Here is a 22,323-nt window from a genome sequence, read left to right on the forward strand (position 1 = left end):
ACTACTACAAGTGAATGCCACCAAATCTCTACTAGCAGTGAGTGCCACGAAGCCTCCACCAAAAGTGCCACTAAGTCTCCACTGCAAGCGAGTACGGACAAGTCAAGTGAGAGCCAAGTTTCCGCTAGAAATGAGTCCCACTACTTTTCCATGAGAAATGAGTATCACCAGAAGTGAGTACCCTCCAGTCTCCGCTAAAAGTGACTACCACAGAGTCTCCCATACTGCAAGAAATAAGGTGTAATTGACATGTTCTGTTAGGTAAAGACATCCTGAAAAGTGACAGCTGTGTGTTGTTGGTGAGCATTTAACGGAACCTTGAGAGCTCCGATTACTCCCTGTGATACAGTATCATGTCAAATTAAAAAGCAGAATCGCACAATGGAAAACTATATCCGTATGAAACAGGGGCGGCCCAATCAAACATGAAGTGTGGGTACCACAGTTCACATGGAATATTGATAAAGGCTTCTATCAGGCTACTAAATGAAACTAAGGTTCGCTATGACAATCTGATTTATTGCTACATACATTAATGTGATTCTAGCCTCTTAATAAACAAGATAAATAATTATGAAAGGATGCAAGAGTGCAAAAACACATACGGAAACCTTGGCACAAGCGGATGGATTTGAGATAAAATGATACAAAAATTGTATCCACGAAAGTCACCAGTGATCGCTGAATAAGTTTGGTAGCTTAAAGAAAAGACTCATAGAAGTACGTACAAGTACCAGTTCTCTGATCTAAGCGCATATTGAGTGCAGATAGCTGACTGTATGGATTAATTCAGGAAACGAAACTTTGATGAGAAACAAACAACTTCGTGGTCCCTTGTCACTACGAACGCAAATGTGGCCAGTGTTTACAACTCTGATGATACTCAAGTGCACATATGCTTGGTGTTGTGACAGAATTCCAAGTTCAGCCCCAGCACATTTGATCAGGTCTAAAGCGAGCACACCTCCATCTGCAGTGCTTAAGTGTCCCCTGTCTACAGTCCCAACTCAAAGTTTTATCCATGTGGAGCTCTGAGACGAAGTTTCTTTCTCCTCTTTTCCAGAAAATGTAGCTGGTTCTACCAGTGCTGGAACTCATAGCCAATAACAGCATACTATCCGCCTTCCGACCAATGAAAACTTTATAACAACTGCAACAACTTCCCTTCTGCTAACGAACTGCCGTGGTTAATCAGTACTACTGAGACAGAAGACAGAAATTCTCTCAAACTATATGTGTGTGTTCGCGTTTCGTGCAATAAAAATAGCTGCACATCCTTCTAGAGAGTCTACACCTTTAGCCTCCTCTTGTCCCAAAGGCCGTCTCCCACGCTGAGTGCATCGTGTTTTCCTCTTCCCTCTACAGATGTTACCTTTTCTAAGGGCAATCTTTAATCTCCTAGCACACTGAAAGTTTTCAACGTGCCGGCCATTCTCGGTCTGTCATTCTCGAGGCGACCGCCTGGGGTTTGCTGAATAACAGCTTTCAGTTCCCAACGCATACCTGACTGTCCTGGTTTACAGCAGACACATTTTTATGGTCTGCATGCTCTGTTCCCCTCGGAGCTCTTATTCGTTCAGGCATCCCAAGTTGCAGGAAAACACTACAAGGACCCATCACCGTACAGAATTAAATTTTCTTGAGTAAGTCAGCCTTGTCTCGATCTCAAGCCTCTATTTTTCTCGTATAAATTTTAGTTGGACTTGTTTGTGTATGATCCTAACTATCTCTGTTGATTTGCTGGAACAGTGCTTGGGACACCGTGAAAGAATGTCAGGTAGATGTGATGTACATGTGTAGACGAAGATAAGATTCCAATTCAAAAAAATTGGATGACTTATTAAAGAGAAAAGCTTCAAAAAATTAGCGAAGTCGATAACACGTTGGTCCACATCTGGCCCTTATGCAAGCAATTATACGTCTTGGCGTTGATTTCTAGGGTTGTTGGATGTCCTCCTGAGGGATATCATACCAAATTCTATCCAATTGGTGCGTCATATCGTCAAAATCCCGAGGTGGTTGGAGGGCCCTGTCCATAATGCTCCAAACGTTCTCAACTGGGGACAGATCCGGCGACCTTGCTGAATAAGGTAGAGTTTGGCAAGCCCAAAGACAAGCAGTTGAAGCTATCGCCGTGTGAGCGGCTACTATCTTGCTGAAATGTAAGTCCAGATTGGCTTGTTATGAAGGGCAACAAAACGAGGCATAGAATATCGTCGACGCTGTGCTGCAGGGATGCTACGGAGTACAACCAAAAGGGTCTTTGCCATGAAAAGAAATGTCACCCCAAAGCATCACTCCTGGTTATCGGGATGTATGGCGGGCGACAGTCAGGTTGGTATCTCATCTCTGTCTGGGACGTCTCCAGACAGGTATTCACTGATCATTAGGGGTTCGATTCCCGGCGGGGGGTCGGGGATTTTCACCTGCCTCGAGATGACTGGGTGTTTGTGTTGTCCTCATCATTTCATCATCATCCAGGAAAGTGGCGAAATTGGACTGAGCAAAGATTGGATAATTGTACGGGCGCTGATAACCACGCAGTTGAGCGCCCCACAAACCAAACATCATCATCATCATCACTGATCATTAGGGCTCAGTTCAAAGCGGGATTCAACACTGAAGACAATTCTGTTCTAGTGCCTGACACCACTGCAGACAGGCTCGCTGGTGGGCAAATGTCAGTGCTAGTCGGTGCATGGTGCGCTGTGAGCTCAGTCCCCTTTCTGTGAACGGCCTATTAATCGTCCTTGTGGTCACTGAAGCTTCAGTTGCACGTCGGATCAATGGTAATGATGAATCCAGAGCTCTGAAGTGTCTTTCTGATGGTAGTTCAGGCCTCACGTTCTGTCGTTTGTCTTAGTCAACCGCTTCCTTCTTGATGTTGAGTTCGGCCATGGTTTACCCGTTCCTGCCAACATAGTTGAATAGTGGCATCGCTCCTATTCAAGCGTCGAGCGATTTGCCGATTACTCCACCTGACGTCTTTGAGCCCAATTACACGTACCCTCTCACTCTACATCTACATCTACAGCCATACTCTGCAAGCCACCCGACGGTGTGTGGCGGAGGGTACTTTGAGTACCTCTATCGGTTCTCCCATCTATTCCAGTCTAGTATTGTTAGTGGAAGGAAAGATTGTCGGTGTGCCTCTGTGTGGCCTCTAATCTCTCTGATTGTATCCTCATGGTCTCTTCGCGAGATATACGTAGGAGGGAGCAATATACTGCTTGACTCCTCAGTGAATGTATGTTCTCGAAACTTCAACAAAATCCCGTACCGAACTACTGAGCGTCTCTCCTGCAGAGTCTTCCACTGGAGTTTATCTATCATCTCCGTAACGCTTTTGCGATTACTAAATGATCCTGTAACGAAGCGCGCTGCTCTCCGTTGGATCTTCTCTATCTCTTCTATCAACCCTATCTGGTACGGATCCCACACTGCTGAGCAGTATTCAAGCAGTGGGCAAACAAGCGTACTGTAACCTACTTCCTTTGTTTTGGGATTGCATTTCCTTAGGATTCTTCCAATGAATCTCAGTCTGGCATCTGCTTTACCGACGATCAACTTTATATGATCATTCCATTTTAAATCACTCCTAATGCGTACTCCCAGATAATTTATGGAATTAACTGCTTCCAGTTACTGACCTGCTATATTGTAGCTAAATGATAAAGGATCTTTCTTTCTATGTATTCGCAGCACATTACACTTGTCTACATTGAGATTTAATTGCCATTCCCTGCACCATGCGTCAATACGTTGCAGATCCTCCTGCATTTCAGTACAATTTTCCATTGTTACAACCTCGCGTTATACTACAGCATCATCCGCATAAAGCCTCAGTGAACTTCCGATGTTATCTACAAGATCATTTATGTATATTGTGAATAACAACGGTCCTACGACACTCCCCTGCGGCACACCCGAAATCACTCTTACTTCAGAAGACTTCTCTCCATTGAGAATGACATGCTGCGTTCTGTTATCTAGGAACTCTTCAATCCAATCACACAATTGGTCTGATAGTCCATATGCTCTTACTTTGTTCATTAAACGACTGTGGGGAACTGTATCTAACACCTTGCGGAAGTCAAGAAACACGGCATCTACGTGGGAACCAGTGTCTATGGCCCTCTGAGTCTCTTGGACGAATAGCGCGAGTTGGGTTTCACACGATCGTCTTTTTCGAAACCCATGCTTATTCCTACAGAGTAGATTTCTAGTCTCCAGAAAAGTCATTATACTCGAACATAATACGTGTTCCAAAATTCTACAACTGATAGACGTTAGAGATATAGGTCTATAGTTCTGCACATCTGTTCGACGTCCCTTCTTGAAAACGGGGATGACCTGTGCCCTTTTCCAATCCTTTGGAATGCTACGCTCTTCTAGAGGCCTACGGTACACCGCTGCAGGAAGGGGGGGGGGGGGGGGCAAGTTCCTTCGCGTACTCTGTGTAAAATCGAACTGGTATCCCATCAGGTCCAGCGGCCTTTCCTCTTTTGAGCGATTGTAATTGTTTTTCTATCCCTCTGTCATCTATTTCGATATCTACCATTTTGTCATCTATGCGACAATCTAGAGTCGGAACTACAGTGCAGTCTTCCTCTGTGAAACAGCTTTGGAAAAAGACATTTAGTATTTCGGCCTTTAGTCTGTCATCCTCTGTTTCAGTACCATTTTGGTCACAGAGTGTCTGGACATTTCGTTTTGATCCACCTACCGCTTTGACATAAGACATAAGGATTTTCTGCCAAGTTAGTATATAGAACTCTGCGAATATTGTTCAAGCGCCTGTCTGTTAGGCCTTGCTACTGTCTAAATGAGTGGACAGAATGGAATTTGCGAAGACTTTATGCCCTGATATCGACCAGTCCCCTGTTTGCTATCCTTGCCAGCTGTGTGGTGAAACTGCGCTATAACATGACACATTCATCCATCGTCCACCAAAGTTTACAATTTTGCATTTTCCATCGATACCAGTATAAATATAAATCTGTGACGAATTTCCGTAACTCCTTTGTACTGAAATGCAGGAGGATCTGCAACGAATTGACGCATGGTGCAGGGAATTGCAATTGAATCCAATGTAGACAAGTGTAATGTGCTGCGAATACATAGAAAGAAAGATCCTTTATCATTTAGCTACAATATAGCAGGTCAGCAACTGGAAGCAGTTAATTCCATAAATTATCTGGGAGTAGGCATTAGGAGTGATTTAAAATGGAATGGCCATATAGAGTTGATCGTCGGTAAAGCAGATGCCAGACTGAGATTCATTGGAAGAATCCTAAGGAAATGCAATCCGAAAAGTAAGGAAGTAGGTTACAATACACTTGTTCGCCCACTGCTTGAATATTGCTCACCAGTGTGGGATCCGTACCAGATAGGGTTGATAGAAGAGATAGAGAAGATCCAACGGAGAGCAGCGCGCTTCGTTACAGGATCATTTAGTAATCGCGAAAGCGTTACGGAGATGATAGATAAACTCCAGTGGAAGTCTTTGCAGGAGAGACGCTCAGTACCTCGGTATGGGCTTTTGTTGAAGTTTCGAAAACATACCTTCACCGAGGAGTCAAGCAGTATATTGCCCCTCCTTCGTATATCTCGCGAAGACACCATGAGGATAAAATTAGAGAGATTAGAGCCAACACAGAGGCATACGGACAATCTTTCTTTCCAGGAACAATACGAGAATGGAATAGAACGGAGAACCGATAGAGGTACTCAAAGTACCCTCCGCCACACACCGTCATGTGGATTGCGGAGTATGGATGTAGATGTAGATGGATGTAGAATCGCTTTTGTTGTCTTAGAGTATATTTGCTACTTGCAGAAACCAAAGCTCATCAATGTTCCCGATAGCCAGTTTCCGAGAATCTGTGGTGTCTGGTACGGTTTGCTCATGGTACTTTCCCTGCCCAGAATCCAAGTACCTAGTATCCTTAATGTATTTTTAGGAACTGCACAGAAGAGGCATATTATTATCGGTAGCACAGTGCATTTGCAATTGTGCAAATATATTTTTGTGGCTGCAAGCGTAGTCGTCATACGAGTCTTTACTTTTTATGATAATTTGATGGCATTTAAATGGGACTGCGTTCTATGACGTAAATTTCATTGTCGTTGGTGTAGGATGTTTCACTTCCGCAATTTTCACGAGCAACTCTATTTGGAATCACGTGTGTCATCGTTTAAGAGAGAGACAAGATTCGAGGACGGAGAGTGAGGCTTTAAATGATATGGTTTGTGTGTGTGTGTGTGTGTGGCAGGAGCTGTGCAGCGAGCTGGCACTGGTGGACGTGATGGCGGAGAAGCTACAGGGGGAGACCATGGACCTGCAGCACGGCGCGCCCTTCCTGCGACATGCCAAGGTCGTCTGTAGCACAGGTAGCTGCAACAAGATCCCTTACAACACTGTAGCTTGCTCATTGCTTTTGGTTTCGATCTTCCCTACCTACAGATTAGAAGGACCTCGCCTGATGATCTGCTGCTCTCTGGACCATGATGCCATCAGATTTTTCTTCATGCACTGCAGGGATTTCGGTTGCTGATTGAAATTAATTGGTTAAGGATGAGAACAGGGGGAGACTACAGGCAGATAAAAGCAAAGGAAATACACTACTGGCCATTAAAATTGCTACACAAAGTAGAAATGCAGATGATAAACGGGTCTTCATTGGACAAATATATTATACTTGAACTGACATGAGGTTACATTTTCACGCAATTTGGGTGCATAGATCCTGAGAAATCAGCACCCAGAACAACCACGTCTAGCCGTAATAACGGCCTTGAAACGCCAGGGCATTGAGTCAAAAAGAGCTCGGATGGCGTGTACAGGTACAGCTGCCCATGCAGCTTCAACACGATACCACAGTTCATCAAGAGTAGTGACTGGCGTATTGTGACGAGCCAGTTGCTTGGCCACCATTGAGCAGACGTTTTCAGTTGGTGAGAGATCTGGAGAACGTGCTGGCCAGGGCAGCAGTCGAACATTTTCTGTATACAGAAAGGCCCGTACAGGACCCGCAACATGCGGTCGTGCATTATCCTGCTAAAATGTAGGGTTTCGCAGGGATTGAATGAAGTGTAGAGCCACGGGTCGTAACACATCTGAAATGTAACGCCCACTGTTCAAAGTGGCGTCAATGCGAACAGGAGGTGACCGAGACGTGTAACGAATGGCACCCCATACCATCACGCCGGGTGATACGCCAGTATGGCGATGACGAATACACGCTTCCAGTGTGCGTTCACCGCGATGTCACCAAACACGGATGCGACCATCGTGATGCTGTAAACAGAACCTGGATTCATCCGAAAAAATGACGTTTTGCCATTCGTGCACCCAGGTTCGTCGTTGAGTACACCATCGCAGGCGCTCCTGTATGTGATGCAGCGTCAAGGGTAACCGCAGCCATGGTGTCCGAGCTGATAGTCCATGCTGCTGCAAACATCGTCGAACTGTTCGTGCAGATGGTTGTTGTCTTGCAAACGTCCCCATCTGTTGACTCAGGGATCGGGACGTGGCTGCACGATCCGTTACAGCCATGCGGATAAGATGCCTGTCATCTCGACTGCTAGTGATACGAGGCCGTTGGTATCCAGCACGGCGTTCCGTATTACCCTCATGAACCCACCGATTCCATATTCTACTAACAGTCATTGGATGTCGACCAACGCGAGCAGCAATGTCGCGATAGGATAAACCGCAATCGCGATAGGCTACAATCCGACCTTTATCAAAGTCGGAAACGTGGTGGTACGCGTTTCTCCTCCTTACACGAGGCATCACAACAACATTTCACCAGGCAACGCCGGTCACCTGCTGTTTGTGTATGAGAAATCGGTTGGAAACTTTCCTCCTGTTAGCACGTTGTAGGTGTCGCCGCCGCCGCCAACCTTGTGTGAATGCTCTGAAAAGCTAATCATTAGCATATTACAGCACCTTCTTCCTGTCGGTTAAATTTCGCGTCTGTAGCACGTCATCTTCGTGGTGTAGCAATTTTAATGGCCAGTAGTGTATATTTCTCGTAAACGCAATGGAATGAGAAATACTCTTGATATAGATAGATGGTAATTAACCAATCCTCCATTTTGGGTAACACATGCGACCCACAGGCTTGCTGCAGACAAGCATGCATGACTGAAGGAACATTGCACCATACTTCTTCACAACACAGACAGTGCAATTTCATATTTATTGGCCAATACCGGGGCTGCGACTTCCAAATAAAGTATCTCCCCTGTATGTGAATAAAATTAATGGGATGCATGGATACAGGTATGACACATGTACAATGACATATGCAAGTTTGGGTCTGGCTATGTGCTGTACTCAGGTAGCCAAAGCGATTAAGGCAACTGCTCACGTGAAGTGGGAAATTGAGGTTCAAGTCCCAATCTGGCACAAATTTTCCATTCCAATATTCAGCTGGAGTTGGATGATACTCGGAAATGCGAATACATTTAACGTCTTTCATAGCAGCTGTAGTCAGTGTCTCGCCTTTTCCTTAGGATATGCATGCATGTCTGAACAAACATTGCATGATATTTCTTCACAGAACAGGTGCCAGAAGCTTGGAGTGCTGTTATCACGACCCCTGGGTCATCAGGTTTTCCATAGGTATGCAGATTAGACTGATGCTGAATCTATGACCCAGTTCATATAAAAGGAGAGATTGCCCTCAAAAAGGTAACGAGCTACTTTTAAAATCATGTGCCACCCACATTGAAAAACGTCATTTGATAACTTCCAGAACTCGTTGGGGTGTGGGCATTTCAGATGAATAATTTACTTAGGGGTTGCTGAATGGTAGAGGCTGATCTGGTAAAATAATATTTATTCAAACAGTGTGTGAAAATTACTCAGGGTACATAAACGTAGAGGTTATAAAACAATTTGAGAATGAATTTACATAATTAATATAGAACAAAGATAAGAAAATGAATGGTTGTTTGGGTCGCCACCGCCATGATGCTGGACAATTACCGTTGAGATGGTGCCCAGACATGTGAAGGACATGAATTATGCTTTCAACTGTGTTTGCTAAACTTTAAAATTACACAGAAGAAGATATGAATTCGTATAGAGTACACTAACTATTGAATAAAGGAAGAAACATCCTTAGGCGGATGAGCTTTAACTCGATAACGAAATAAAACATGAGTGGTTAAAAAAATTCCTTTGAAGCAAGAAATAGATTCCTGAAAAACTTGTATATCAGTGCATGAATAAAGCTAAGAAATAGAAACAGGGAATGAACTCGTCTTCCCCCAATAAACCGTGATTTTAGAAGTCGGGAGCGCGCGCTGCAAATGCGGCCTTACCATGACTGCGGCCATGTTGCCCTGCGCCGAACTGGCGGGTGCTGCTAACGATTGCTGGAGTCAGCCAATGTCATGTGACTGCGAATCGGGGATCTTGTTATCCTCCTGATTACTCGTCCCAGATGCGCGTACGTTCAACGTGAAACTTGAAAGACTTGGTAAAAAAAAAAAAAGAAAAAAAAGAGCGCGGAATTCAGAGTAGCATTACCAAGCAGAAGTTTGACTCAAAATATCCATACGATCCCGAATACGAATGCCTCTCCGAATCTTGGTAGCCTTCCTTCAGACCTCGCAAACGCACTGCGAACAATCTTTTCTAGTCAGTCCCAGAAAGGTCCTAAGTGCTCTTCCAAAAAGGGATCTGGAAGCCCCTTCCTAGCTGGCTCCCATCATAAAGTTAAAATGTACCCACGAATGACATACGTGTAAATGGAAACTTGTTGCATCATACAAACATGGTACACGATTGCACAACTGTTTACATGTGCTGGAAATATTCTCATAATATGTACCTTCTTCTTACGAAGGAAGGCAGTCTTCAGTCAGAAGACTGGTTTGAAGCAGTTCTCCTCGCTAGTTGATCCAGTGCATGCCTCTCGAGGTCTGTATAACTACTTACATCCCGCCACCTCCTCTTCCTCAAATACATACACTTCCTTCCATCATCAAACTGATGATTCCTTGGTGCCTCACTATGTATCCTGTCAACAATCACTTCTTTTAGTCAAGCAGTGCCACAAATTTCTTATCTCCCAAATTCGATCCAGTACTTCCTCAATTCTTACTCGATCTACGCGTCTAATTTTCAGCACTCTTCTGTGCATCCCATTTGAAAAGCTTCTGTTCTCTTCCACTCTGAACTGCTTGGCGTCCAAGTACAGCTCCTGTAGAAGTCTACACTCCAGACAAATATCTTTGGGAAAGACTTACTGACAAATTTATATTCCATTCTAACTTATTTCTCTTTTTCAGGAACGCTTCTCTGGCAGTTGGCCAGTAATCACTTTACATCCTCTATACTTCTGCCATCGTGAAACTCATCTACTACTTTTTGCGTCCCATTTTCTCCTAATCTAATTCTCTCACCATCGCCTGTTTTAACTCGACTATTCAATTACCATTCTTTAACTTTCGTTGTGTTAAATTTACAATCTCTTTTTTAACACTGTCCGTTCCATCCAAATGCTCTCCAAAGTATTTTTCTGTCTCAGACAGAATTACATCATCATTGGGAAACCTCAATGTTTTTATTCCTTTAATTCCATTTCCACTTTTCTTCTTGGTTTCCTTTACTGCTTACTCAAGATTTAATAGCATCAGGGTAAGCTATAATGCTGTTTCACAAGTTCCCAATTGCTACTTTCATTTCACGCCCTTTGTCTTTTATAACTATAGTCTGATTTCTGTACAAATTGTACATTACCTTTCACTCTCTGCCTTTCATCGAAGAGAGGATATTATGACGAGGTTTCAAGTCAGCACCGTTAGATGTCAGCTGGTGGAGCTGAAGAGGGAGGGGTGGCGTTTGCCACTGTTTTAGCCCGGACGCACCACTCCGTCCGTTCTTTGTTCCTGAATCCCAATTACATTAATACTGTATAACATGTTATATGTCCTTAATGTTCTGTAGAAACTGAAATTTGTTGAATTTGAGTATGCCTGGTTAGGTGTAAGAGAGGGCCTGAAGGCCCTAATCTTGCCAGGTAAAATAAACGCATAAATAAATAAATAAATAAATGATCAAATATTTTTCTGTATCCATGATATTAACTTTTTTGCATAATGATTTTGATTTGCCTTAATGAGAGCTATACTGAGGTGAAAAGTCATGGGATACCTCCTAACATTCTAATATCGTGCCAGACCTCTTTTTGACCGGCATAGTGCAGCAGTTTGACGTGTCATCGACTCGACAAGTCGTAGGAAGTCCTGTGCAGAAATATTAAGTCATGCAGCCTCTACAGCCGTCCTTAATTGTGGAGGTGTCTCCACTGCAGTATTTTGTGCACGAACTGACCTCTCGATTATGTCCCGTAATTCTTCGGCAGGATTTATGTCGGGCGATCTGGGCTGCCAAAACATTCTCTCGAACTGTCAATAATGTTCTTTAAACCAATCGTGACAGTTGTGACCTGGTGACATTCATAAAAATTGTCATTGTCATTGTTGTGGCCGAGTGGTTCTAGGCGCTGCAGTCTGGAACCGCGTGACCGCTACGGTCGCAGGTTCGAATCCTGCCTCGGGCTTGGATGTGTGTGATGTCCTTAGGTTAGTTAGGTTTAAGTAGTTCTAAGTTCTAGGGGACTGATGACCTCAGATGTTAAGTCCCGTAGTACTCAGAGCCATTTGAACCATTTCGGTACATGAAGGCTATGAAAAACTGCAAATGGCTTTCCAATTGCCGAACGTAACCAGGACCCACCCCATTCCATGTAAACACAGCCCCACACCATGAGGGAGCCACGACCAGCTTGCATAGTGCCATGCTGACAACTCAAGTTCATGGCTTCGTGGTGTCTGCGCCATGTTCGACCCCTACAATCAACTCTTATCAACTGAAATCGGGACTCATTTGACCAGGCCACGGGTTTCCAGTCCTCTTGGGACCAATCGATATGGTCACGAGCCTAGGAGAGGTGCTGCAGGACATATGCTGTTAGCAAAGGCACTCGCGTCGGTCGTCGGCTGCCGTAGCCCATGAACACCTAATTTCTCCGCACCGTCGTAACGGATACGTTCGTCGTACAACTCACATTGGTTTCTGCAATTATTTCACGCAGCATTTCTTGTCTGTTAGGCCGCCGCTCTACGCAAACAGCGCTGCTCTCGGCCGTTACGTGAAGACTGTCGGCTACTGCGTCTTCCGTGGTGAGAGGTGAGGTAATGCCTGAAATTTGGTTTTCTCGGCACATTCTTGACACTGTGGATCTCGGAATATTGAATTCCCTAACCATGACTGAACTGGAATGTCCCATGCGTCTGGCTCCAACTACCATTCTGCGTTCAAAGTCTGTTAATTACCGTCGTGTGGCCATAATCACATTTAATTCCTTTTTGGTAAAACGATCAAAATCGGTTACGGATGTTTGACAAGTTGTTCCTAATGTCGACAATAGATGGCACCTGTCGTTACTGTCAGAAAGAGGTCAACAAAAGGGTTTGTCTGTACGACGAAAGCTGCCGTCGCTCTCACATCAAAACCAATCCAAAATGTGCACCGTGTACAATGGCTCATACTAATAGCAAAAGCAGCCATCACTCTCCAGAGCGTGTCAACGGAAATGGGTGCAAAGTGTCTGGTTAATCAAATCTTAAAACTCATCTATTGTGCAAGATTCCGACAAGAAACAAACTCGTTGGATGCGACCTTCAAAATGTTATTGGAGGAGAAAGTTTTGGGTAATGTCGAGGGTACTCCATTAGTACACGCAAGGTGTACAGGAGAACGTGTCTGAAATGTAGAAAGCGTAAGAGAGGTATTGGCTGCTAGGGCAGCTTGTGAGTTGTGCCTGCATAGCTCAGCCGATGAAGCATTTGGCAGCGCGAACGAAAGATTCCAGGTTAGAGTCCCAGTGCGGCACACAGTTTTAGTCTGCCAGGAACACTGACATCTGTGCACACTCAGCTGCTGTGTGAAAATTCATTCTGGGAATAATCCTTTATGCTGTGGCTAAGCCATAGTCCTTTCTGGCACGAATACTATAGCAGAACCGACGTAAGAAGATCCCTGACAGCTAAAAGCGCTGTTGCCAGCTTTCAGCTGTGTAGCGCTGACAGCTACAGTCGAAAACAATGGTTGTCGATATAGCTGTTACCACACTGAGGCACTGCCATACGTTTACAAAATCGCGTTACGTAATTGGTTGAAGTAGTCGCGAAGCCCAGCCCACTGCAACTGTCAGCGATCTTCCTTAAGCCGAATCGAACTTGCAGTCATGGTATGTGGCGGAAGTAGAGCTGTGAGGGATAGCTTAGTAAGTAGATCATCTGTTTGCAGAAGGCAAACTTTCCGGATTTGACTCCTCATCCACCGAACAAACATAATCAGCAGGAATTTTCATACCTGTGCAACTACATTGCACGGTGAAAATTTATTCTAGATTCCTGGAGTAGACGCAGTCAGCTACAGATTTGCCTGGGTATTCGTCCAAAAAGGCAAGAACTGTTGGAATATGGTGTGATGGTCCTCGTCTTGTATGGGAGTCTACCTGTTGGTGAGCCCTCCAATACTTACAATGTGTGGACAAATTGTTCCCAAACTGCTTTGTACCGTTCAATAACAACTGTTCCTCGCACTGCAAAAGGGCGTATGACACCTCTGGCAGATACTGCATCACGAATAATCAACTTGGCAAATGTGTTGTTGACTGTTCGCCCAATGGTGAGGCTTTGGGATCCTAAAACGGTCGTATCTGTCCTCCACCACACAACCCACGTGAAAATGGACCTCATCTACGAAATCTACAACCATCTTCAAATTCACCACCATAATGATGAACATATCGTTGGGGAACACTTCTCGTTATTGCAAAGCACGTACAGGTATATTTTGGTAAAATGGGTCTTCTTCACTTTTTTACAAAGTGTGACACGGTAAAATTCCCTGAGATGGGTCTTGTATGGAGGCATGTGTCAGGTGTTCAGCAGAGTGATGTATATACTGAATTGGCGTTAACTGCAGCTTGCCAAACGGGTTTCCTCAGGACACCTTGTTCAAGAGGAGAAGATTACAAGACGGCGCACCACCTTTCGACGACGTTTGGAACTAACTGTGTAACTATTCTGTTTCTTCTTACGATATTCTTAAGGAAAAGAGAACTTGCTGCAAGTATTTGTCGGCGACTGTTTCCATATTTCGAAGGTAATGAAAATACTTTCTTGACTCATGCAGTACGTATGTAGATGTTTTTGTACAGGGTGCACAACCCCAGTCTGAAAAGCTTGAAAGGGTGTTGTAGTGTAGGTTGTCCTGAGAAATAATCGCGCAGAAAAAATTTGATACGTTGCTCCATTTCCGAGTTATTTAACATCGAAGTTAGCCAATCAGGCCCTTGCACTCGCAAATTCAAGCGCCCGTCAGAAACGTTGTCATCAAACGTGTAATTCGTTTGGTTTCCTAGAACCGAACAAGAGAACGATATAAAAATTGGAATTGGGACGGTAGTAAGTATCGAAACCGAGCCAAAGGCTGAGCAGCCTCGTGCCCCATCATCTACACTATGAGAACAACTGACACTAACTTTGTCTGGCAGGCCGTTTGAATTTGCGCGGGCAGCGGGCTGATTGGCAAACTTCAATGATAATTAACTCGGGAACGTCGCAACCGTATCATATTTTTTTCTTAATAAATATTTCTCAGTGCCAACTACACTGCAGCACCCTCACAACCTTTTCAGACTGTTTCTGACCACCCTGCGGAGTCACCAGTGAATATAAATTTGTACTACTCTGATGGATATTGCCTTAGATTTCATCTTACATACGATAATATGTTCACCAGAATATTGAAAGTAACTTACGTGTATTCTTATTTTCTTAGTCGTTATTAAATCTACTCCTGAATTACCCCTGTTTGATTTTGTATTTCTGGACAGAAGTTTTGTTCTTCGTGCCACCGCACTTTGATAATTTCCGCTATATCTAACTTCAACCTACGCATTTCCCTTTCAAATTCTCTAATATAACTACCCGATTATGGGATGTAATATTTGAGGCTCCAGCCCGTAGAATGCTAGTTTTGTTTTCCTGATGACGACATTCTCCTGAGTAGTCCCCGCCCGGAGATCCTAATGGAGGATTATTTTAGTTCTAGAATATTTTACCCAACATTCCATCATCATTTAACCATACAGTAGAACTGCATTCCCCCGGGAAAAAATATGTTTGTAGTTTCCCCTAGCCTGCATCCGTTTGCAGTACCAGCACAGCTAGGCAGTCTTGGCTAACGTTACAAGGCCCCTGAAAACTATTGAAAAGGCTGCTTGCCTCTCTTCAGGAAGCCACTCCACAGATTCCCTTCTGTCGTGGTTATACCTAGAATACAGTGCTTGTGTCGCTGAGGCAAGCAAAGATTCCACCTCGGCAAAGATTCCTGGCAAGATGAACTGCGATGTCCGGAGAAGAGCCTACCTGCGGAGCAAACTGTATCCCTGGTACTGCAGCCGTAACAGCAACAGGCACGCCAAAGGCTAACCACTGTTTTTCGAAGGAGACGAGCAAAAATCTATTTTTATCGGTAATCATTCTTTAGAGGTGATCACTTGCCACAGATATCAGGTAACAGGCTATCTATTAGACCACGTGAAATAACATACTACCTTTAGATACGTTACAAATGCTTATACAATAATAATTTTACGAGTAAAGCTTTAGCAGTGTGCTGAAGCCAGTTAAAAGGTACGGGCATATGTTACGAGTACATACGTATGCTGACTGTCTGCATTGCAGTATCATTTATATTTGTTACTTCAGATCATAAAACTTGCCGTATTGTACATTAAAAAAGATTATTTAAGAAAAAATTTGCTAAGTATGGGATTGCAGCTGGCAACAGGTGATGCTGTCTTATACAGGGTGAGTTAGGAGGAAAGGTACACGCTTTGAGGGATGAAAATATTAGTGATTCTGAACAAAAAGCTTTACATGGACATATGCCCTATTCCGTATGGTTTCCGATATATAACACATTTAGTATTACTTTTGTACGCTTTTCTTGAGTAACTCGAAAACCGCACTCTCCAGCGAAAACGTATCGCTGTAGAATTAAAATACATTAAATTTCTTACAAAAAATGTCCTGTTTATTGTTTTCTCGCGAAGAGAGCGCGAGAATATTGAAAATCTCGCGCCAAGCGCATGCGTTTAGCTTAGGTAGTTTTTGCAAGCCAATTTGAGGTAGTTTCCCAACTTGATAGACCACAAGTGTCCCGTATCAAATTGTTCGTCTCAACTTCCCCTACACTACTGTGGTTCGTTATAAACAATAACAGTGTTTGAGTAATACAGAAAAAGTAACAAATATGTTCTATCCTGGAAACCATTGGGAATAGCGCTTATGTCCATATGAAATTTTTTGTTCAGTATCACTAATACTGGAGGTCCTCAGAGCATGTACCTTTTCTCCTGACTCAACCTATATAATAAAATAATGGTACTAGTGAGAGAACTGCGTTCGATAAAGGTAATCATGACGTTACAAGCAGGAAGATACATTGGGCATAATAAAATATAAGTGAGTACGACATGATGTAGAGCTGAATATGTAATTAAACTTAAGCTCTGTTATTAGATCCTAGCCTAAACACCACATCGGAAATTGCTGCAGATTTCAAAGTAAATTGTACGCCACAACAAGTAATGCATCTCATTCAAGTGAAAGTCGTTGCATTTTTTGCGAAATATTGGGTGGTTACAGTTTAAGTGCAGCTAATCACGGAGGTCCAGTGTGGGTTGCAATTATCGTATGGTAACGGACTTTGTAGATATGCTAATACGTTAATGTGAAACCGATTTACGCTGGGAACAAATTATTTCCAACTTCGGCCCCCAGGCAGTCTGGCGCTGTACAATATCTCGACGATGTTTCCGGTGCTCATATTGAATATTTTGTGTAAGTGTCGGTTAATAATGAAATCAACATTAAGCCTTTCTTACCCGTTTTTTGATCTTTTCTGACCATGTACCTTTTCTAATCCGTTATTTACAGAGACATTTCTACACGTCATTCTTGCATTCACAGCGCTAGATTTCCACCTGGTGGAATTAGTTTTTTTCCGGCGCAAATCGGTTCCGCATTAATGCGTTAGAATAGCTACCAAGTGTAGCTGCCATACGACAATGACAGCCTACACTGGATCTCTGAGCGTAGCTGCACTTTAATTGTAACCATCTGGTAACATCCCAACAAATCCCATTTAGTTCATATATTTTGCACAAGAGGCGATGCATATGCAACGATTCTAACCTAGAATGAGATTTTCACTCTGCAGCGGAGTGTGCGCTGATATGAAACTTCCCGGCAGATTAAAACTGTGTGCCGGACCGAGGCTCGAACTCGGGACCTTTGCCTTTCGAGGGCAAATGCTCTACCAACTGAGCTACCCAAGTTTGGAAGGTAGGAGACGAGGTACTGGCAGAAATAAAGCTGTGAGGACGGGGGCGTGAGTCGTGCTTGGGTAGCTTAGTTGGTAGAGCACTTGCCCTCGAAAGGCAAAGGTCCCGAGTTCGAGTCTCGGTCCGGCACACAGTTTTAATCTGCCAGGAAGTTTCGATTCTAAACTAGTTCAGTAGATTATCCAGAACAGGCACTACCACTGTCCCTATTTATCGTTGCCAACCAGCTTTCCTTCCATCCGGGTTAATACTAAAGCTCTCCCAATTTCGCGCAGTCATGAATCTTGTGAAAGACTGGGACCAGTAGGATAGAAACTTGCATAGAGGAAAGGGGAAGAAAACGAGTGCTGCGTCTGGTCGGCCCTGAGTCAGCGCGTGGCGAGGTGTCAGTGTCAGTGGCGTGTGTGGGCGGCGCGGCGCGGCATTACGGCTGCTGACTGCGGACTTTCACACGACGGTCACTCTGCCTTTGTCCCGCGTCGCACCGCGTGTCCGCGGGATTTTCGCACGGCCCTCCGCCTTCTTTACGCGTCGGTATCCGTTCTCGGTGGGTGGCAATATATATGATGTGTCAGCAAAGAGAACGGCTAGCAGTCTCATTATTCACGAGCGACTGCAGCACTTGGCTAGCGCGGGCCATCGTCGTCGCCGGCTGTTTTTCTTGGAACGCTCTCGCCTTTTCTTTCGGCCTGACGCTTCTGTGGGAGAACGCTAGGGCGTCGGCCTTTGGACTGGAGGTTGCTAGATTTGATACGGCGGACTGAGAATGGTCCTATACTTTAGGTTAACCACGTGCCCCGTTACGCCTTTCAGAAATCTTTATACAAGATAAATCACAACACCCACAGTAATCCATAAAGAGTTCAAGATGGCGAAACAGCGTTATGGCCAAAGGGGGAGTATTATACTATACTTATATTTATATATGTGGTGTGTTCTTTTGGACACGTATATTAATTATGCACCTTGACGTTAAATAAATGTCACCGTCAACGCGGATGCACTCTTCGTGCGACCTGTTGCAGGAATCAGATGAGTTTTCGAGCAATAAGGATAATGAGCAGGCGATACTACGTATGTAGTGTGGGAGATTTGGCAGTTATGGTTCGACGGGAAGCATACTTGGGTAGACGAAGTTGTTAAGTTGACCAGTACCGATAGACGGCAAATCCAGATTCGAGTCCCGGTCTGAAAAAAAATTTTCGCTTTTCGCCATTGGATTTATTTCAATGCCTAATTGCAGATGATGTCGTTATTTCTCTTTCGTCATTGTGCTATACGAATAATTCTCGAAATTTTCTCATTTACCGACAAACACATGGAGCAATAACTTTTATTTTTATGGAACGATGCACTTCGAGATGGAGAATAAATTCATTCAGTAAGTGTCAGCTGTAGAACTTCTGGCCTGGAAACGTGGAACTCCTCTAAAAAATTGAAGCTTAAGTGTACTGGCTGTGAACTGTTTAAGTTCAGCTTCCTCGTGAACACAACTTAATAGGACTAATGTTGCGTTGTATCAACAGACTTCGACCTCGCGTTTAACGGAGTTCCCAGCTTTTTCTGGAAAAAGTTTCATTATTATCGTTAACATGTCCTATATCGTGGTACATCCCTTTTCACGAGCTACCAAATTCCGTTTAAAACAAAATTACCAGTATTAATCAAATTAAAAAATACTTGTTCTTAGCCTTTAATGAAGTGCTGAAAATTTCGTGTAAATGTCTTTGCACTATATATAACATTATTATGCACATTTATATTTACTCTTATTTCGATTGGTTCGTGTCTGCAGCTAGCATTATAGGATTGATTTTGTCCGTTATGAACAAGTTTGAAGTGACGTTTGTTGTGAAAACAAAAGAGGATATTTCGGCAGGACCTGTAACCAGCGGAGATTTATTTTCTTGGAATAAATATATTGTCGTAATACAGCTTTCATTCCTCTGTAGGATATCGCCACTTGGCGTTATTTACAGCACAGTGCACCAAATCATTCACAGGTGTTTGCCAAAGTTGTAGCGACGTCATAGTAGAATGATATAACATACGAAATTTTGCGATAATGTCGAATCAAAAAACACTTAAACGGAGACTAGCACATTGAATTTGACACGGCAAAAACGCATGAAGTTCAACAAAATATCGTCTGATGTTACAACGGCTACAGAATGGCAGACGTATTCAAGCTTTTTTTCTAATTTCATTTGTTGTGATAAAAAGTATAACAGAACGAATTTAATCGGTGGTCACTGGAGTTCAGCACTTATTCATACTGGTTGTGAGTGTAGGCAAATGTCCAGTGACTGATCAGGTCAGATAAGATTAAATTAGGTACACTGTTCGTTCTGTAGGCTCATAGTGTGGAGGTCCTCGAAAGCACGGAACATGCCAGGAAAACGAAAACACACAATACATTTTTACAAAAGCGCTAACACGTTTATGTTTCTTCTGGAGATCGTTAGTGTTGTTGAATAATGTCGACTCTTGTAAAGAAAGAAAAAAATGAACTCAAAAAAATCTTACAGGAAACATGTAAATGTATTCATACCTTATTACATTAGGCAATTACGACACTGTTGTAGCCAAAATCGTCAAAAGAGAATGGTTTCAATGATCACTTACAGTTCTGAAGAGTTGCAAAGTCAGATCTTTACGTAGATGATTAAATACGCACAGAATGTTATGAGATATTGTTAAAAATGTATTTGTCCTGTGGTTCTGCTAATAAATTAGTCAATAGAACAGCAGTTGACCAGTGATAAATACTTCTAGTCTCTTCTTGAACTATACTTTATCAATTTTTATAGTTCCCATGAAATTTTAGAAAATGTGTATTCCTGGATAACAGACATCTTTCTATATCAAATTTTTATTTTATTATGATGTTTATCTCATATGTGTACAATCTATTCAAGAGAATATTGCCTCTCTCATCTTTAGGAACCTGTCAGGAGTGCTTCATTCATCGAATGTCGGAAGTAATCAACTGTCGTACCATCAGCGGAGGCGCTTTTATTGCGTCTCGATGGTACGATAGTTACAGTACTTACGGCTTTCGAATCATGAAGCACATCTAACACGACCTGAAGATGAGACTATATTGTCTGGGACCCAATTAAAACACTGCAACTTTTGTAAATCTCTGGAAGGAATATTTACCAGACATTTCAGATTCAAGAACCACGGTGGACGCTAAAGATTGGATAGGTCTCACGAGTTCTGACTGATGCCGAATAAGTTAGTATGTTAAATGCTTTAGTAATGCTTCTGCGACTACTTAGCGTTCTGCTAGCAAATCCTGCCACCATGTACACGTACTACATGTCGTGGACCCTGGACAATGTACTCACTTTGAGTGCAGCAGACGGGAGGAGGGAAAATGTGGGTCCCTGGCACATTCAAACCGTAGTTTTTCACCTAAGGGAAGCAGCCGGGCTGCTACGTCTCAAGACGACAGCCCCACCAGCTAACAACCCCACCTATCAAAAGATATTCCGTACTGGAAGCAAACCTTTCACAGACTGACAATCTTTATAAAGTAGGACAGGATGGATCTATACAAAGACGAACTAGGTAGGATAAGGAGAAACGATTTGGCATAAGAAACAAAATTCTGGTAAGCACATGGAATGTGAGACGATTAAGAAATAAAGGAATAATTGAGTAACACATTGGAAAAACAAAATATATACGTCGGGGCCATAACAAAGAAAAAAGTGAAAGCAACATCTACACCACTATACTATGACTTACAGTGGAGTCTCGTACAATAGAAGAGCATGTTGCGGAGTGGCTGTGATAATAAATAACAGAAATAAAAACAAAATAGTGATATACATCTACATTAATGAAAGAAAAATAGCTGTGGAATTTAAAATTGACTGGGGCCATATATAGGGCGTAACAAAAACGTACAACACAAACTGCAGGACACATTCCTCGCACGTAGACAAAGAAATTATGTTATGTGAAAATGGGTTTCGAAACGCTTTGTTTCCATGTTACAACTCATTTTCTCCAACTCATTAATCATGAGAAATACATGCAAGCCTTTCTCACAGGAAATGTTCAATATGCCCTCCGTGGGCATTGATACATGCATCAACCCGGGGTTGTAGTGAATCTCGGATGCGTATGGTGTCGCAGCCTTCCATAATACTGGCACGGAGACTCTGAACTTCTTGTACTGCGGTTCCATACCCAAGAGCTTATAAATGCCATCACAAACAAAAATCCAGTGGGTTTAGGTCCGTAGAGCGTGGAGGCCAAATAATTGATCCATCTGTCACCGAATCTGCTATCTAGGAGTCCGCCTGCTTAGCTGAGAGGTAACGTGTTTGCTCTTCATGCAGCGGGCACGGATTCGATTCCCAGCCGGGTTGTGGAGATTTTCTTCGCTCGTGGACTGGGTATTGTGTTGCTCTCATCATCATTTCATCAACACCGACTCGCAAGTCGCACAGTATGGCGTCACCTGAAATAAGACTTGCAACCCGGCAGCCGAACTTCGCCGGAAGGGGCCTCCCGGCCATCAATGCCACACGATATTTTTTTTCTGCTCTCTAGGAGCCGACGGACATTAACTCTGAAATGAGAAGGTGGTCCATCGTGCATGAAATACATGATTTGTCGCACATCTAAAGGCACATTTGCTTACAGATCAGGTAGAACGTTCTTAACGAAGTTATTACAACTTCGTCCATTGAGCCTGGGTGGAAGAAAGTGTGGCCCTGCCAAACAGTCATTAACAATGTCGGCCCAAACATTGACAGAAAATCTTTGTTGATGAATTTCTTAAAAAGTTGCGTGAGGATTGACGTCTGCCCATACATACCGATTGCGAAAATTTACAATCTGATCGCCTTGAACCGAC

General features: G+C 43.3%; 1 protein-coding gene and 2 non-coding genes across 3 annotated transcripts in view; 2 read left to right on the forward strand and 1 right to left on the reverse strand.

The window, feature by feature from the left end:
- The window catches only part of LOC126188572 (L-lactate dehydrogenase-like), a 236,442-nt gene that overhangs the window by 50,923 nt on the left and 163,196 nt on the right, over nucleotides 1–22,323 (forward strand). The window contains exon 2 of the mRNA XM_049930174.1: nucleotides 6,276–6,393. Coding sequence (XP_049786131.1) covers nucleotides 6,276–6,393 — 118 coding nt within the window. The remainder of the gene's footprint in view (nucleotides 1–6,275; nucleotides 6,394–22,323) is intronic.
- Trnas-cga (transfer RNA serine (anticodon CGA)) lies at nucleotides 17,362–17,441 on the reverse strand. The gene has a single exon. It is a non-coding gene; the product is annotated as a tRNA-Ser (tRNA).
- Nucleotides 17,503–17,577, forward strand: Trnas-cga (transfer RNA serine (anticodon CGA)). The gene has a single exon. It is a non-coding gene; the product is annotated as a tRNA-Ser (tRNA).

This window comes from Schistocerca cancellata, chromosome 5 (assembly GCF_023864275.1).
Source record: "Schistocerca cancellata isolate TAMUIC-IGC-003103 chromosome 5, iqSchCanc2.1, whole genome shotgun sequence".
NCBI lineage: Eukaryota > Metazoa > Arthropoda > Insecta > Orthoptera > Acrididae > Schistocerca > Schistocerca cancellata.